General features: G+C 41.6%; 2 protein-coding genes across 5 annotated transcripts in view; one reads left to right on the top strand and one right to left on the bottom strand.

The window, feature by feature from the left end:
* The window catches only part of GARRE1 (granule associated Rac and RHOG effector 1), a 63,327-nt gene extending 47,099 nt beyond the window's left edge, over positions 1 to 16,228 (top strand). For all 3 annotated transcript variants that reach the window (XM_080364988.1, XM_080364989.1, XM_080364990.1), the window contains 7 exons: positions 3,632 to 3,729; positions 5,209 to 5,334; positions 5,833 to 6,824; positions 9,354 to 9,519; positions 10,423 to 10,557; positions 12,873 to 12,948; positions 13,519 to 16,228. In XM_080364988.1, coding sequence (XP_080221114.1) covers positions 3,632 to 3,729; positions 5,209 to 5,334; positions 5,833 to 6,824; positions 9,354 to 9,519; positions 10,423 to 10,557; positions 12,873 to 12,948; positions 13,519 to 13,839 — 1,914 coding nt within the window. In that variant the 3' untranslated portion in view covers positions 13,840 to 16,228. The remainder of the gene's footprint in view (positions 1 to 3,631; positions 3,730 to 5,208; positions 5,335 to 5,832; positions 6,825 to 9,353; positions 9,520 to 10,422; positions 10,558 to 12,872; positions 12,949 to 13,518) is intronic.
* A 367-nt stretch (positions 16,229 to 16,595) lies between these two features.
* SS18L2 (SS18 like 2) lies at positions 16,596 to 18,132 on the bottom strand. Of its 2 annotated transcripts, XR_013923678.1 has the most exons (4): positions 18,001 to 18,132; positions 17,783 to 17,859; positions 17,247 to 17,431; positions 16,596 to 17,145 (listed from the first exon to the last, which is right to left on the bottom strand). XR_013923678.1 is itself a non-coding variant. In XM_080365037.1 (3 exons), the coding sequence occupies exons 1-3, from the start codon at positions 18,067 to 18,069 to the stop codon at positions 17,344 to 17,346; spliced, it is 234 nt and encodes a 77-aa protein (XP_080221163.1). In that variant the 5' UTR covers positions 18,070 to 18,132; the 3' UTR covers positions 16,596 to 17,343. The 2 variants fall into 2 exon arrangements, 1 of the variants encoding a protein (XP_080221163.1); XM_080365037.1 differs by having other exon boundaries at positions 16,596 to 17,431.
* Positions 18,133 to 18,581: the final 449 nt, after the last annotated feature.

The raw sequence follows: 18,581 nt of genomic DNA on the forward strand, positions 1-18,581 counted from the left end.
GTAATTTCTGATGAAAGAATCCATATTGCTACATACTTTGTAAATACTGCATTTTTCAAACAAATCACACAGCTGACTAAGTGACTTTGACCTTCTGTCCTAGTTCATGAAACCATGTGGGTTTTAGTATCGCTAGTAGGTTCTCCAGTAATGGTGACTGATAAATTGTAAATGATAAATTTGTCAGATATTTCTGCTTTGTTATTCCTTTGATACTAGATAGATATCAGATATCAGACATTAGATATTTCCTTAATATTAAATATCTACTAGAAGTGGGTTCACATCACACTAGAATTCAACTGACTTTTCATGTAAAGAAGACCTAAAATCTAAGGGACGGACCTTCCGTATCGTAACGGCAGTACATCTGCAGTCCACCCCTACTTCACTGTGGTAGATGGATTTAAGGATAGGAGACGGTGGTGCACTAACCGTTATGTACACTAACTATTATGTATAAGGAAGTTTTGCAAGGAGGCATAAGAAGGTGGTATCTTTGCAGGGGGAGAAAGAGCTGCGGAATAGTAGGATTGATCAAATTTCTACTGAGGTGTTTTCGAGAATTGTGTATTACATTATTAATAAATACAAGAAGAACTAGAAAAAAGGATATGATTAAGTGGGATTGTCTTCATTTGCTGTAGATCGTGGTAGGATGTTGGGAGTCAGCAGCAAGGTACAGGAAATGAGGCCAAGAAACAAACTGATTTTCAGCAGCCCTATGGGACTGTGCTGTAACTCAGGAGGAGTTCTTGGCTCCTGAGTGTCTAGGTGAGGAATGCCCTGGAGGATGCTGCACCTCCCACCATTTCCTTTCCAAGGGGTTTCAGTGTTGTGCACACCCGAGTCCTGCCCTGATGAGATTCGTTCAGGGAATGGCCTGAGGCACATTCGGACTCGGGAGCCTGGAAATTTGCTGGTGTCCCCCAGTCTAGACATAACTAGTTAGACCTGCTGGTAATTAAAGTGCTGATATTATTCAGGTTTATCATAACATTTGGCGAGTTGTCAGCATAATTTACACATTCGCACAAATGACAGTGCTGATACAAGGAATACTAGATGTGTTGAATCATGAATGTCTCCATAGATTTTTGCATGAACCTCAGGTTCTGAAAGTAGCAGGTTTCTGTCTTCAAAGACAAAGTAATGAGCTAAACACATGACAAAATACTTGCAAGCCTTCTATCCTTCATTAATTCTCACTTTGATTTGTTACAGTTTGGAAGGGTGTGAGGGTTGAGGTTTTTCTTTGTAAGCTATGTGCCATAATTCTTTACAAGATTCAATTATGCTTGTATGTAGTCTCATGCAACGACAAGAAATTGCAGTTTGCTGCTTAAAAGCATTCTTTGGGTGGAAGTGAGAGAGGAAACACCTGTAAAACAAGAACAATAGCTGTCTGATGCACAGGAAGCTATCCTCTAAGCACCCGCCAGGCGGGGAGGGAGAACATGTTTATTTTTTGTAGAACTTGGGTAAATGAATCATGGGACAATATTACATAGTCTTTGGATTACTACTTTTAGAAACTAAGCTGTCTGCATTAGTTCAGAATTGTGTGTCATTTAAATGCCAGATTTTGAAAAAGAACATTACTTGACAGTCTCACCATCTTCAGCCTGTCTTGCCATGTGCCTTTTAAGAAGAAACTTGCTAAGAGTGGAAAGCACAATGAGATATGACTTAGTTTGCTTGGTTATTTTAGGCTTCAGGTTTTTTAACATAAATAATTTTTTAAAGTGCAGTTTTTTACCTTAGCATGTATATTAAGAATTGTATATTTCAGATTTGGGTCAGCTGAAGAAATCTCAGTGTTTGAATTAAGTAATGTGTGTTAAAATAGTTGAATTCAGAGGATGAGTGGAAATTAAGCTTTGAATTGGCCTCATGCAGAGTCATGAGAAGAAGGTTTAACTGAGTCTCTAGCCATCCTTTTTTGTGCTAGTAGATCCCAATGTACATTGCAGAAGCACTGAATTTCCTAGTAATGTTTAAATCCCAGATGTCATAACTCTGACCAAATGTTGAGAAATGTAAAACCCTTTTTTAAAGGGAGAAAAGGAAGGTATGGGGAGAGAGGGCAGGGTTGGGATAGGACACAGCACCCACAACAAAGCCCAGACAATGAGCACTACGGTCCACCGCTACCACAAGCTGATGTAGGTCTGCACAAATCAGAATTTTAGTTCTAATTTACAGGTCCGAGATGCAGGCAGTATTTTTTGTGGGAGCTGAAAACAATGACTTCTAATTTCATTTCTTCTTATCCCAATTATATAAATGTAATATAGCTGAACTGCAGATTACCAAATTACATAAGATTAAAATGATACAACTACAAGGAAAAAAAGTAATGGAATTGCCCTGTTATGAAATGAGAGGTATTTTCGTGAGTGGATAATAGCATGGAGTTTTGTCACTGTGCTTAGACATGTTTTACAGGTTTGAATAAACTCTAGCAAATGCTTAGAGTCAATGGGAGAAAAAGTAAGGTCTTATGCTCAAGTACCTAAAAGGTGGGCAATAATTGTGTTCAGGTGTCACTGGGTGTTTTTTTAAAGCAAGATAAAGAAGGGACTCTCAGCATTATTCATATTTCACTTTTCTTCATAACTAGTAGCAGACAACCAGTCAGAAGTAGAACCAGTGTAGTATGACTGCAAAAAACCCAGGGATATCCCTTGAGGCTTATTTATACTGGAGGACTTTTTGCCATTTCAAGGATAAATGGTACAGCTAATCTGCTAGTCACTGAAGCAAGAACTGCTGACTGCTGCCAAAAAGCTGCTGGTTCAGCATGACCAAAATAGGAAATTATGGAAATGATCAAAAAGGCCAACCCATGCAGGCTGGACAACAACAGAAAGCACAAACCAAATATGGCACTTAATATCACTGGTATTAATGTTTAAATGAAGCTGAAGTGAATCCATTCCTCCTCGATTCCATAAAAAGAAAGGTTCATGACAGAAGGCTGGTTTTCAAGATTTTCATGATGTCTTACAGGAGGCTCAGAATTCAACAAATTGAACAGTCACTTTTCTTCTCTTTATGTAATAGGGAATTAGTAATAGTACAGTTCCATTGGGTAGAACGGAGAAAGGTTGGTGTGGGATTTTATAACCTTAAAAGGGGAGCGGGGGTGTTAAGACTTTTGAGCTGTGTGACGGGTTTCAGACTAAATACTACTTATCTATATAATACCATGCACTGCAGTTAAATTATTTTAAATATTTTGCTAAATAGATGTTTGGGAGCTATTAAAGTAGTAATAGTGCCACACCTCTCACAGAGGTAGGGGCTGTTACATGAAGCCATTGGTAACTACCAGCTGTTAGGTAAAGGAGTTGGTAACTACGTAGTGATACATAACTACAGTACGCAATTGAGAAGAATTAAGTCCTTGAAATACAGACTGCTTTATCAAACTGATTTTCTCTTTAGATGTTAAAACAGAAATCAACTTACAATGATTTTGTGACTTGATTTGGTTTTATCTGGTTATTTTTTTGTACCTGTAGTGTGGCAGGACGTTGAGACTATTGCATCTTAATGACAGGAGTGATAAAATAACTAGAAGTAATTCTTAAAATTATTTCCCTTTTATTTTAATTTTATTTGCTAGGTGGTTGTGGACACAGCACAGATTGAAAATAAAGAAGCCTATGCTCCTCAGATAAGTTTAGAAGGATCCAGAATTGTGGTGCAAGTTCCATCAACTTGGTAAATAAAAATACCGTATTGCAGATTATACTAATGGCTATGACTGAAATATAGGGAAAGATATTGCGGTACCTATGGAAGAGAGAATGCTATATAATTATGGCACGTCTCCCTAAGCTCCTTTCTCTGGAACTGTTTGGATACCACCATTCCTTACAGACCACGGCTGTACTTTAGCTGTCTCTGTACTAGTGCTGCCTCTGTTGGAGGCAATAGAAGAGTGGTGGCGTGGGGGGCACTAAGACATACTTTCAAAGAAAAAGTAAAAGCTTGATGATGAAAGAGAAGGAAAAAAATCCTACAGTATTCCTGGTATGCTCCTCCCCAGCAGGTCCTCACATCTGTTGCCCCAGGAAGGCCAGGAATTAGGTGAGATTAATGCGAGAGCTTTAGCTCTGTCTTCACTGAGCTGTTCTTTAAGCGCTGTCGTGAACCGCAGAACTCTGGTCCAAAAGACACTATGCCTGCCGGCTTACTTGGCTGCCTAGTAAACAATGGTAGGATTGACCTGCAGTTTAGGTGAGGATTTCTTCCCTTTTGAAACAACGATTTGGAACTAGAACACTTCATTCTCTCTGACTTGGTGTTAAGAATTTCAGTACAACGCCGTTCATTCATCCGAAGCCTTAGTGAGGTAGCCTGTTACAGGTGGTACCAGCGAGGTGTCCAGAAGGACGACAAGTCAATTGATCGTGTGGTTACCGAAATAACGTCTTGAATTCTTCTATAAACTGTCGCTCCTCCCTTCTCTTTATGTGAATTGCTCTGTTAGGAAAGACCGGCAGTCGCGCAGAGCTCTGCGCCAGGCTTGGTGCGCTCTGGGAGAGCTCCGCCTGCTGACATGCGGTGAGAGAGCCTCTGGGCTCGGCTCGGGGGCTCCTGAAGTCCTCCGCCAATGTCCTAACGCTGAGATTGAAGTTATTCTGGTTCCACCTCAGACTTAGTCCTAATTCTGTGCCGTTAATGAGGAAAATTCAGTAGTCTGTCCTGCATCTTCACAGCTCGGTAAAATTTTCCTGTTTGGAAAAAAAAACACCAAACAACCCTGTTGGATATGCTGAATGATTTCCCACGTGGAATCTGTCAGGCTGAGGGTTCTCAGCGCTGGACTCCGGGCTGCAGCCGTGCGCTGGTGTTCTGTCAGGCTTGTTGAGTTGCCATTTAGCAGAAATGGGCTTTGTGTATTTGTTCTTTCTTACCTCTGTGCCTGCTCAGCTAAAGAGCTAATCATTAATCATGATTTGAAAATAAATTATATAACTCTTAAGTTTATCGTTAGATTAGTCGTATATTCAACAGTAGAAAAACAGGCTGCAGGCAGTCTTTAGGAACCCTCAGGCATTCATACATTATGCTGCCTTTACTAGTTGCAGCTCTGTAAGAGTAGTAGTAATGCATTAATTGGCCTGTTGTTATCGGACTAGTATGGTGAAATTGTTTAATTAAAAAAAAATAATAATCTTAACTTAATGATTACAGGTGTCTGAAAGAAGATCCAGCAACAATGTCTTTGCTACAGAGGAGTCTGGATCCAGAGAAGACTTTGGGGCTAGTAGATGTGCTCTACACTGCTGTGTTTGACGTACACAGGTGGAAGGAAGGAAGGTACATCTCCTCTTGAGCCTCATGCTCTACTTTCCTACTTAAAACGAAGAAATCATTGTTGAAAGATCTGTACTGAGGAATTTGATAGTGCCATTTGCCAGAAGGAAAAACAGTAGACAAACTGAGAGTAAGAAATTGGAAATCTACATAGGTACCTTGTGGGTACATAGAGAGATACAGCACTCTTAATACCAAACCAGCAGCTTATCCAAGTGTACAAAAGTGTTTGTTTTGCTTTTACTAAAATAATTGATTTATATTAAATTAGTCTCTGTTTAGGTCTTGAGGTAAAATTAAAATTTCTTAAGGGATGGAAAGTTGCTAATGCTATTGCAAATAGCAGTAATAATTTGCATTGTTACCATAAGAAGTGGCTGATGAACTTGGTGATCTTTGCTTTTGTTTCTTTCAGTAGCTATTACTCTGATGCATTTTCCTCCAAAGTGCAAACTCAGTTGTGTATTAGGTAGTTTGATAGACATGTTTTTGTTGATGCAGGGAGCAAGCTTTGCCTTGTATTCAGATCCAGTTGCAGCGTGAAATCTCAGACTTTGGGAATCCAGTTGACGTGCCATCCGGAAATGGAAGCAAATCTTCAGGTGGTCTGCAAAAGACGTTCTCAAAACTGACTTCACGGTTTACAAAAAAAACTTCCTGCACCAGTGCAAGTAATACTGGAAGTTATTCAATCCCCAACACACCTTCCAAAAATGTCTTCATAAGTTCCAACTCGGAGGAGAAAGCTAAAATGCCCGCTAACATAGATGCACGGTTACAAAGCATTTTGAACATTGGTAATTTTCCTAGGACTGCAGATCCGCTGCAGTCAATGCAGAGCACAAATAATCAGCTAGTGAATGGGTTTCTAATTGAAAGACGGGACAACTTTTTCAAACTGGATGATGGCAAGGATGACAAAGGTATGAATTTACCAACTGACCAAGAAATGCAGGATGTTATAGATTTCTTGTCTGGCTTTAACATGGGCAAATCCCAGCAGACTTCTCCAATGGTGAAAAGAAGGAACTCTGTTGCATCCTCTGCAGCAACAGAACAAAAATCAGGAGCAGTACAACAGCAACCGCAATCTGTCTCTCATACACCACTGCATCCTTCTCAGCAAGGCTTGTCACAGCAACAACAGTCACAAAAGCAGCAGCAGCAGCAGATGCAGTATTACCAACACTTGCTTCAACCTATTGGACCACAGCAACGTGTACCTGCCAAATGGCTGACTAATTCTTCACAGCAGCCAGCTCAGGCTGTTGGAGCTGGATTGTCTCATATAAACCAGTGGAACAATCCTGGGTTTTCAGATTTAAGCTCTGATTTGTACAGCTTGGGTCTTGTGAGCAGCTATATGGACAATGTGGTGTCAGAGATGTTAGGACAGAAACCACAAGGACCTAGAAACAACACTTGGCCAAATCGTGACCAAACTGATGGAGTGTTTGGGATGTTGGGAGAAATCCTGCCTTTTGACCCTGCAGGTGTGTGTCTTTTCCTTTCTTACACTTTTTTTAAGGGTCCTTTTACAAAGAATACTGTTAAATATTGCTAGCAGTAACTGTCACTTCCAAGTGCTAGCGTGCTTACAAAGGCAAACATACTTATATGTATGCCTGCCTTCTTTTTCAACAGAAGGTGTACTAAAGTACAAGTAACTTCTGTTAAGTAAGAATCGGAACGAATTCCTTGTTTCTTGTCCCAGATGGTAGTAGTTCAGACCTTCTCTGTATGGACCACATCAAAATACTGAAGCAGATATTTACAGATGATGTATCTCCTATCGTTAATTTGTATAACTGTTTAAAACCAAACTCCTGAACGTACATATTCCATATCTTTCCCGAATAATCCCTCCAGCTCTTCCCCAGTCTTGCTGTCTGGAGATACAGCCAGATCGCCTCTTCCCCATGTCTCCCTGCATTTCCTCTCCATTACGGTGCAATTCCATGGGATTCATACTGGTTCCTATTCTACAGCTGTTAGTGAAGTGAAAAGCTTGGACGCTGAAAGATTAGGGACTAAAGAGCAAGTGCCACGTGGTTTGCCAGATGTATTTGAACCACCAATAAATTGTGAATGTAGAGGGATTATTGTCAAAGATGAAGTGAGCTAAAATTTTATAGCCATAAGCAAATAGCTAAAGATGATGAAATTGACTGTAGAGCCTAAAAGGAGATTAATGAATTCTTCTGATGATAGTACTAAAAACAACTGAAAAATCTATCATCTCATAAATATAATTTCTGTTGGCCTGGGATGTGGCTACAGAAACCTTTGTAGTACGCATTTATGAAAGCTGCCTGGAGAGAGGCAGCACTAGAACTAACAGGAAAACCTTTTATCAAACCATGAATATGTTTCCTGTGCTCATTTGCATGTGTGTGTTAGGACTGTGTAAGCGTCTCAGAAATCAGTTCGTTTTACTCATAGTTTTGATAGTTATTTTGTCAACTTGGTTGATAAATTACTGGAGTTCGTAAGGCAAAATTGGGCATCGTAGTTATCAAAAGCTTCTTAATAATTCTAAGTCTGAATTAGCTTCATCTTATTTAAACTTACCGATGGTATGTACTTAATAATTATCACAGCCTTTTACGGAAGGGTAAAATTATTTTCACTGAGCACCAAGTTACATGTATGTGTAGGGGGGAAAAAAAGAATGCATTGTTACAAGAGACTGCCATTTTCAGCATTGTGAATCCATTATATTTCTATAGTTTTTTCCTTTTGATCTACATAAGGCTACTTGTTTTGTTCCATTTGATATGGTTAATATTAAGGACTTTGAAAGCAATACTCTGAAAAGGTAGCTTAAGTTGATGCATGGCACTCTGTGGATTAAGATACATGTTTCTAGTTGAAGTGGTAAGTAAACAGTTTTTTCCACAAGTCTGGGGTTTAAAAAACCCAAATGAAACAAAAATCCCTTCCAATCAAATAGATTTTTCCATTGAAAAGATGACTTCCCTTGATATAACTTGCCAGGGTGAGCTGTGATACAGGAATTTTCAATTTGATCTCTAGTTGTAGTACAGAAAGCTTTAAACCACAAAACTTTCATTTCCAGACTGTACATTCATCATTTGAAACAAATGGCATTACTTTTTTGATAAATATTTTTAGAGCCTGAAAATGTCTCTTTTTCAGATGCAAATCCGCTAATTAAGACTTTAAAAAATCGAGGGCTTTTCATGTCAAAGGCTTAACTAGTTACCAAAAATGTATTTTGCAGTACTTTTATCATCTGTAAAAAGCTGATGAAGGAATGTAAAACGTTTTTGGATTAAGGCTTTTGCTGTGTCTGCTCAAGATGGTGCTTATCACTTATCAGGTCACTTACCAGATGCTTGGGAGACGTAAAGCACTTTAAAAATGGAAGGATTTTTATTTTTAAGAATTACTGCTTTTTTCTCTTAAATATCAAACTTATTTGGAAGTACCTTGCAGGTCAGGATCAGAATGTTTTTGAAATTGTCTAGTCTTTGTAAAGTGTAGGTGGCTTCTGGGTTGTATGTTCTAACATGATCAATCTGAGATTCTGATTTCTCAAAGCAAGCAGGATCACAGCCTAGCTGGAAATCCTGTTGCAATCTGGAATCAACTATAACAATTATGTTCTTTTTCTACGAGCTTGGATAAATGTTCAGGCTTTAATTCTGTCAGTGTCCACTGATGGGACATCGGACCTTTCAGTGTATAGACATGATCATAGTGACAAATACTATTTCCCTGACAGAATGCAAGGGGCAGGTGTACTTCCATGTGAGAATTACTATTCACCACACGTGGATGGTGCGTATCTACCTCTAAAAACATTTCCCATTCAGTGCTACTCAGTATTCTTCACTGCTCCATGAAAAGCTATCAACTGCTGTATGGCATTTATTATCAGTGAGGGAATTATTTTCTGTTGTTGGGGTATAGTCAAGCCCAAAGGATTAAATGAGGGGGATAATTGCAGTAGAAATAGCTGAATGTCAGCAACTGACTTCTTGGTTTCTTTTATTCAGTTGGCTCCGATCCAGAATTTGCCCGCTATGTTGCTGGGGTCAACCAGGCTATGCAACAAAAAAGGCAAGCACAGCACGTCCGTCGTCCAAGCAACACACGTAGCAACTGGCCTCTTCCTGATGATCCTCATAAAACCTGGCCTTTTCCTGAGTATTTCACAGAAGGGTAAGAGTCTGGGCAGGCTACATATTTTTATTGTGTTTATGAGCCCATTTTACACTCAAACTTGGCAGAATGTGGGAATACTGAGGGCGGTTGTTTTGGTTTTTTTTCCCCAATTGCCGCTGCATCTGTAGAAGCTGCCCTTCGTTACATCAAGAGTGAGAAATCTGAGCCCTCCCTGCTTTGCTGATACTGAAGCACTGCCGTTTGTTTGATGTCTTCTTTAGGGTGGCATATATACAGACTTTGACTCGAACAGAGAAAATAAGGAATTTATAGCAGATTCATTCAGAACGGTTTTCTTTCGGTATTTTGAAAACCTTTAAGACCTAGTTTTGATGAAAAGTGATGCTGTCAAAGTTGCAGCGCCTAACTCTGAATTCAGCTTTCCAGATTTTAGGCACTTAAAATGTTGGTGGTACTGTAAGGCAGGTACCTTACAGCAAGCATGTTAGTAGTTCTTAATCTCTTCCAAATCGTAACTATTTATTACAAGAGAAGTTTTTCAAGACCCTTGGTCCATTTGTCCATAATAGCTGTGACTCTCAAGCTAGCTCAAAACCAGTAGGACAAGTACATGTTCCAGCTCAGTTTTGCAAAGAGTCAAGTGCTTAGTGATTCCAAACCCAGCTATCACTTGTTATTCCTTCCTGACCAAGGGAAACGCTTTTAATTTGTATAATTATTTTAGTAAAATACATAAAGTGACTGTAACAGACACGGCAGTTGATGTGATCGCTCAGAAGTAAGCAAAAGTAGTTGTATTACTGGTACATTTTACAAAGTATTGAAATTTTTCTGCTCTGAGGTATCACCTGTAACAAAGATTCAGCGTGCCTAGCTAGGGCATACGGTCTGGACCAGGTGCTGTAAATACAAGGACTAATACAACGTTTTGTCTTGCAGTGATGTGACAAATAGCTGGTCTGGTACTCAAGGAGACTCTGCCAGCTCAAGTGATGAGACCTCCTCAGCTAATGGAGACAGTTTGTTCTCCATGTTCTCAGGGCCAGACCTTGTTGCTGCTGTAAAGCAGCGAAGGTGAGCAAAACAGAAATACATACCGCTTTGTACGATCCTTCTTTTTTTGATAATTTCATCTCAGTAGCCACACAAAGGAAATTCCTGCTGATAAGGTGAAGTTATACAAATGTCAGTTTGCATACTACACTGGATGATATGGATCACCCTATAGTATATCTTCAATGCTAAAGGTTCCCAGATTGAGTTATGTTAGTAGCTGTCTCCTTATACAAACTAGCACCTGTGCACGTAGCCAGTTGTTAGCTGATATTGAGCATCTCTAGAAAAGATCTCGCCCTTTTCCTCTTTCACAAGAAACTATTTTGGATGCCACTTCTTTCTAAACTACTGAGGCATCGGGGATGGTTTTTGAATTGGGTTTCTAAAACTTTGTGCTTCAGTGCAGCTTTGTCATGCCCCAAACATTGTGCATTTTGATGCTGGCAAGTTCCTATTTCCTGGTTTGTATTGCAACTTTGTGGCACTCAAGAAGTACAGCTGATATTGTTGTGTAGACTGTTGTCTTGCCTCGCCTGCCACCGCTGTTTCAGTAGTTGTAAATACATGCCTGTTTAGTCCTTTATTTCTGACTGTGAAGAGGAGGTTTAATTGCATTCAAGTATAAATTTTGTGACTTAAAAAATAACTCAGGATTTTCAACTGTGAACAATCCAGTTAAAAGTAGTATTATGAATTGTGACAGTTGCTTTCTGCTTTTCTAAAGGGCTGGAAGCCGGGTATCTTTGGAACCTCCATGATTCCATAGCAGAGGGTAGTTAAGACCATAATAAAAGGCACAAAAGGAAGCACGAATACCAACTCAATTCCAGTCTGGAATAATTTTCTCAAACTATTTTTCAGAGCCTTTTCTAAAAAAAATGAGCTAGTTCTGTAGCCAAATATTTTATTTTTGGTTAGGTCACAGAATAATTTGGGAGTTGATACATATAGATAAAAGATTGTCTGTCTGCTTTTTGGTGACAGAGGAAAGGCAGTGGGTGTACTGCCAGTTTCCTGCAGATCATACCCAGATCGCTGTCTTCATATGCACTGCCAGAGAGGAAGTATACTGGTGTTGAAAATACTGGGACTAAGGCAAGCAGGTTGAAAAGAATCAACGAAAAGAGCTGTTTTCCAGATCTTTACACTTACCAAGATTTTACATAGAGGGGACAGGGACTGAGCTTCAATAAATGCTAAATTGAAATTAATTGAAGAGATTCACCCAATAAGCAGTCACAGAAGAAGTAGTAGTTGTGTGTACAATAAACATCTAATGGGTGAATTAATCTGCCAAGCCACCAGATACCTAGAGGTCGATCATGGAGCAATTAACAAAGCAAGAACAAAAGCCTGTGCTTTATGTAGTGCTCTGAAGAGCAGAATGAAGTTTCCAAAGAGCGTGCTTCATTAAACAAAAACTTAAGCTGAAGTAACAGTACCTACTGCCTTATGTTACTTTCAAGAAAAAAAACATTCTACAGGCGAGGGCCTGACAAAATACCATAGTTAAAAAAAATATACAGTAAGAGAAGGCGCAAGGGTTGAGTGTTCTAAACTGACCTGCAAAGGACTGCTCACCTGTGGAGGCCTGATGATTGGAACATGGTGATATTTATTATTTTTTAAAGGATGAAAGGATAAAAGCTTCTGCTTTAATCTAAACCCATCCACCTCAAATCCCTTCCCCATTAAAAAACAAAACAAAAACACAAAAACCAACCAAACAAAATCAAGGACAAAACCTTCCAGAATGCACATGTGGTCAAGGAATTCTATTTGATACTAGGTATTATGTCACAAATTTAAACCAAAGGTGTAACATTTTTCCTCGGTGAAGTCACTGTGCTTCAGCAGATGTTTTACTTGCTCAACTGTTTCTGTGTCTTGTCTGTAAAGTTGTATCAGAAAAGGTACTTTAAAAAAAAAACAACAAAAAGGAGAGCAGATAATGGGAGAAAAAAGGCAATTTCTGGCAGATTTATTCCAAGTGGGCAAAAGACTAGCCCTTCTTCCTTTTGCCTCTATAAACAAGTGCATGTTGCTGAAGCTGTTGCTCAAAGAACTGCTGCACTGTCAAGCCTCTCAGAGTATTCAGCAGTGGATTTCTTTCTACATTGCTGCTTTTGCCTGTATTGAGCCAAACCACATGAAGCAAGACGAGACGTCAGTACACATTCTAGGCTGTCAAGTATGACAGACTGAAACTATGGAATGGTATATGCCAGCGGCAGATTGATGTGGGTGACTCATTTTAACAACAAAAAAGTAAATTTCACTCTTTTTTTTTTTTCTTTTTTTTTTTTTTTTTTTGGGGGGGTGTGTGTGTGCAGAAAACACAGTAGTGGTGAACAGGAACCTAGTATGCTGCCATCACCACCTCTTCCTGCAGCAGATGACCGTAATCAGGTAAGCTGAAAATGGCTTTGCTGAGTCATTTTTCCTGTGTGCATGTCGGGGTGGTTTACCAGCACAGCATCTGTATCTCCAGGTTGCTTACAGCAGCTAAAACACAAACTGTTTGCACTCAAGTAGTACTGGATGCTTTTATCAGTTTCCAATTTTAAATATTAAAATTAGAACTCACATTTTTCCCTTGTAGCAGAAATTACTGCAAAACCAAAGATTTCAAGTTAAGCTAAGAGGCAACACAGTCAATTTGAATTGTTTGTGCAGAGAAAGCGAAAGCTTCACCAGATTTATTACCTGTCTTGCTAGAAATTTTGACTTGGAGCAGGGCTACTGTATGTCAAGCAAATGTGCTGAAGTAGATAAAAAGGTTTTTCAGTAGGCAGATATTTTAAGAATTGAGAGTGCCATACACAGGCATCAGTTCTGCTTTCAAACGTAATAAATCTTTGAAAATGTGCTAAGGTGATGCATTAAGTATAATCTCAAAAAAATAAATGTTTTGCTATTAAAAAAAAAATAAAAATGCCCCCCCCCTAAGAAAAAAACAAACTAATTTTGTTTTCTCAGGATAATAAAACCAAAACCTGGCCTCCGAAGGCACCCTGGCAGCACACGTCCTCTGTCACAAACACGCTACCCAGTCAGAGTACGTCTCTGTATCCCATGAGCAGCCCGGTCAGCCAGTGGAGCGACACGATGCAGATCCTCCAGTCACCCATGTGGGCAGCAGCCAACGACTGTGCTCCAGCAGCAGGAATCTCCTCGAACTTTGCCTACGCGCAGCAGCAGCAATCACAACAGGCTTCCCAGCACAAACAGATGAATAAGGGCTTTAAATCTTTTCCAGTAAAGCACGAACGCAGACCATCTTACCTGCATCAGTACTAACTGCTTTTCGTATTGGAAAACGCAGCACAGGGCCAAACATAAATGACGTAAACTTTGTTTCACAATTGTGTATTGGCTGTATCCTGTTTCTCTCATTAAATACGGAATTGAGGGGGTTTGGGTGAGATACACAAACTCTTGGAATTCTGATTTACAGTGCTGAGCAAATATGGCCAATATGTTTGTTTGATGTACATGAAACAGCCCAAAACTGTGATGCAAAAATGCTTTTAAAAACGTGTCTATTGCCTTTACTTTCAGAACCTTTTTTTCAGAACTGTTGAAGGACTACCATGTGAGAAACACTGTATTTTATAGCTATTTTTCATATAGATTTATAGTTGAACATCTTACTGAAACACATTGAATATGTTGAAGCAAATACATAGTGGTCAGTTTGCTCAACACTGTGCAAATTTATAACGGGACAAGCTGTAAAGCCTTTGTATTCTCCGTGACTGGCCTGTGGGCAGCTTTTTTTACATGAAGTGCAACAGCAGCTTTTGGTGTGCCACACAAGTGAGTTCATGATGAAACCGTTGCAGAAGCGGTTGCGAAATAAGAGTTTTGTGGTAGGTTCCTTACGCTCGGTAAAGATCGGCAGAACCACTCAACCTTGTGTCACAAATGTTATCTGAGCTGCTTCAAGGAGGTGGCACCTGTGTGGATAATATGACACTGGTTTTCAAATAAATACACTGTTTCTTACTGCTTCATTTGGCCAAAGGCATTATCCACACAGTGCTCCTTAATTGTGTGAAAATATAGCCTAAAAGACTACTTGCGTGTATTTAAAGTCTTATTTCAGATGCTACAGTTGATTAAAAATTGTGAGCTGGCTCAGAAGATACTAAACTGAAATGTGGGGTAGCATTTAGTTAAAAGAACGTTATTTTTTTAAAAAGGATAAAGTAATTATTTGCAGTCAATATGTGCCATTAAGTGAACCTGTGGAATTAGGAATAATCTTCCAACCAAAGTGGATCCGGGAGAGTGACTGGTGCTTAAAAACTGAAGAACAATGGTAAATATATGTATAGCTATCCCACTGTATATTAATTGAGATTACAGAAGATTCTTTATATAGTTAGAGCTTATTTAAATTTTCATATTTCATCTTTGAAAGAGTCTAAAAACCACAATATTTTCTGGTATAAGAGTTTTGACAGTATTAATCTTATTTTTGTATTTTTCTTAAGTCATATCATTCTAATATGTTAACTACTAGTAAAATGGGTTATTAGTTCTAACTACATAATTTTTCAATGAAGATAAAGCACATTTGTTGTTTTTGTTTTTACAAGCTAAGTACATCTATATGTAAAGATACCAAAAAATAAATACGTTATATGTATATATAAATAAAAAAGTATACACAACACTAAAACTATTAAACATTTGGGTATTTAAAACCCATCCACCTTTTTTGTTTGTATGGTGACGGGCTATATTTGCAGGCCCAGATTGTTACCTTTTGTGCTGTTTGAGGATGCCAATGTTGCCTGTATTTATGATATTGTCACCATGTTTTCTGAAACTTCATACTTACCATGTTTACAAAGATTTGTTTGCTGTACATAGACTTTTTACAGTAATGTGCTTTGCACAATCAGTGTGGCTTCTGTCTGTAAATTGTTAATGGTCTGTACTACTATAATTTTGAAAACCCTCTGCTGAAAATGTTAGTGGTTATTTAACTTGATGAATGGTTTTGAGTTTCCTAAATCTTGTCATTTAGATCTAATATTAAATCCTAGATTTGGCTGTATTTACTGGTTATTCATACTAAGACCAAAATGGTAGTTAACGAAAACACTTAATTTCAAACTTTTTCTAACAAGTGCCAAAATTATCGCTATAGTTTTTGCAGTTTATTTGTAATTACAAATGCTGGCAAGTTTCTGGACCTACATAAGTGAATTGTGAAAACAAAGAAAGTTTGTCTGCATTTTGACCACGTAGGTGCTACTATGTCCTTTGCTTCCGATTGTTCTGAACACTGGTAATTTTAGGAATTGTTGCACTTGGCAAATGAGTCTTGCCATTAAACTTCACTTACACTGCCAAGTGCAAGGGTTTGGGTGCTTAGTTAACTTACCCTTATTGCAGTGCTTCTTGTGAATAGCTAATGCTTCTGAACTGGAACTGTACATTTTGTATTTTAAAGCTTCTGTAAAAGTAAACTATTTGCTTTATTAAAGATACACATTTAATAGGTCATACTTGTTTAAAATATGCACCTTGCTGAAAATGAGCAGCACCTTAAACTGTAATTTCGGTTTGTAAACAAAGATCTTATTTCATTAACGTGGGATTATTTAACAGTTTGAAAATTGTCAACTGCCTACTTACTGACTTAACCCTATAAAAATGAACTTTATGCACTGTACAGTTTCAAGCATCTTTAAGGCTACTTTTTCCAAGTAGATTGCACTGAAGAACATGCCGCAGATAATGCCTTCGCAGTGCCTTTGAACTACTTGTGCAGATGAATGTTGCCAAAACCAAGTTACTTGCATTTATAGTAATTGTGGAGTAAATAATTTTGCTGGCAGTGAGCAGAAAGTAACAGGCGTGCACCGCGCTGTGGCTGCCACCCACCTGCCCCTGAACTATTATCAAGGCTCTCCAGTTACAGTACGGTAATCGTGGGGCACCTCCGAGGTATGAGCAGGTGAGCTGTGCTCTTCCTAGCTCAGAGTACACAAGCATGTGGCTGGCTGGGGATGCTGATGAGTAGCCAGGAAGCACAGGAATCCATTTGGACGATGCAAGAATTTACTTGTTTACAGTAGTCTGCAGTACAGAGCTTTTCAAGCAAAAAGGGAAAGTGGACACAACTGGGGCAAATGCAGCCTTCTCCCACTGAAGTCCCTCGTGCTTAACTGCTCAAAGTTATGCAACGGCCCCATTTTCCTAGAAGAGTAAACACTTTATTTCACTAAATCACGGAGCTGTTCCTGTGTTGACACATTATTTAATTCAGAATATACTGTAATTTACAAAGAACATCCTTATTAAGCACCATTCCTACGATACAAGAGACATAACAGGCTAGTGCTTTTATCTATATGGCAACATATGACCGGATTTGTCATGTTGGAGGTAGGGCAATGACCTAGCTCGGCCCTTTCCCTGTTATTACAGTCTTCGTCACAAAACAGTCTCTGCTTTGATGAGGGCACAGGAGTCCTCCAAAGGCACCTCTGGTAGCGCTGTGCTGACAGCCAGGCTCCTTCCAGCAGTACAGCCGCATGGCGTTTCTCAGAGGGAACATGGGAGTATGATAACGATCACCCTTACGTTCTGCTTACAGTAACAGGGAAAAAGCCAGCCTGATGTTACATCAGAAGTTACATCAGAAACTACATCTGTGCCGTTAACGTGAAAGTATGGATGCTGTTTACCTGCCCCTCAAGACCACACCTCCTCAGCTCTCGCTCTAAACTTCAAGCGTTCCTACAGCTTCCTAAGGCGTCACGGCTCGCGTCCAGGTGCGCGCTGTCAGTCTACGGTATTCTGCGTGCCGGGGGGCGTCGCATCGGCAATTGTGGCTAAATAAATGAGGTTTCTGTGCAGAATGTGCTGGTACCTGGGGGAGGAAGAAACAGGGCATCAGGGAAACGCCTCGGAAAGAGCGACCGAGCTATGAGAATGACGCACAATCGGGGCAACCCCGGCGGCGGCCTGTTCTCCTTCCGAAGGCCGGTACGCTGCGCCGAGCGGCCCGCTAACCCGGCGGCAGCAGGCAGCACCGCGGGGCGGGAGCGGCAGCCCGCTCGGCGGGGCTGGTTGCCGCAGCGACACTCACCGAGGCCTCGGCACAACGCAGCCGGCACCGGGGGTGCCCCGCGCGGCAGCAGCGCCTGGGAACGGCGCGTCTGGGGGGGCGTTCGTAACGGCAGGGAAGCTGCGCAGGGCCCGCCCGCCGCGGGTCACTTACTGCACGCAGTCGGTGGCCCGGCCCTTGCTCTGGTACTCCACGATGCACCGGATCAGCTGGTCGTTCTCCTCCAGCAGCTGGGGCACAGGGGAGCGCCGTCACCGCCCGCCCGGGCCGCGCCCGGCACAGCCGGCCCCGCACCGCACCGCACGGCCCGGGCCGGGGGGGATGGGGATGGGGGTGCCCGTGCCGCCGCGGGCCCTCGCGCCCGCGCTCACCCGCTGCAGCGTCTCCTGGTTCACCTCCGCCTTCCCGCGCAGCCGCTCCGGCACGAACGCCACCGACATGCCTCCGGCGCCGCCCCGCGCAAGGGCTGACGGGCCCCGGCGGCTCCGCCCCCCGCGGGCTCCCATTGGCTCCCGGGGGCGGCTCGCGCACGCCACGCACCGCCAGCGGCCGCCGCGCGCCTCGGCACGTACACGGCGAGTGGGCGGGGCCCCCGCTCCCCCGGCCCGGGCACGAGAAGCGCGGCCCAGCGCCCCGCCGCGTCCGACCGTTTGCTTTAAACCGAACCGAGTACTGCAATGCCCAGCGCGCGCCCGCGCCCCGCCACGGCGGGGCAGGGTAGGGCACGCGGCAGGCCCGCCCCACCCCCCCGCCAGCGCCCCCTGCAGGCCGCAACGCACCCAACGCGAGCAGCGGCCGCCACCGGCCCTGCCCCGCATGCCCGGGGGAGCCGCAGGGGAAGCGCAGCCGCGCGGCCCAGGAACCGCGATTCCCCCCGCCCTGTCCCCTACCCCCCGTGCCCGCCCGTGCCCCTCCCCGCACCCTCATCCTCCCGACAACCAGCTGAAGCATG

This window comes from Falco punctatus (assembly GCF_963210335.1).
Source record: "Falco punctatus genome assembly, chromosome: 14".
Classification (NCBI taxonomy): domain Eukaryota; kingdom Metazoa; phylum Chordata; class Aves; order Falconiformes; family Falconidae; genus Falco; species Falco punctatus.

Coding starts and splice junctions, on each gene's coding strand:
- SS18L2 (XM_080365037.1), bottom strand. CDS start 18,069: ATGTCGGTGGCGTTCGTGCCGGAGCGGCTGCGCGGGAAGGCGGAGGTG. Junction 17,860..18,000: donor ACCAGGAGACGCTGCAGCGG/GTGAGCGCGGGC, acceptor CCTGTGCCCCAG/CTGCTGGAGGAGAACGACCA. Junction 17,432..17,782: donor CGGGCCACCGACTGCGTGCA/GTAAGTGACCCG, acceptor TTCCTCCCCCAG/GTACCAGCACATTCTGCACA.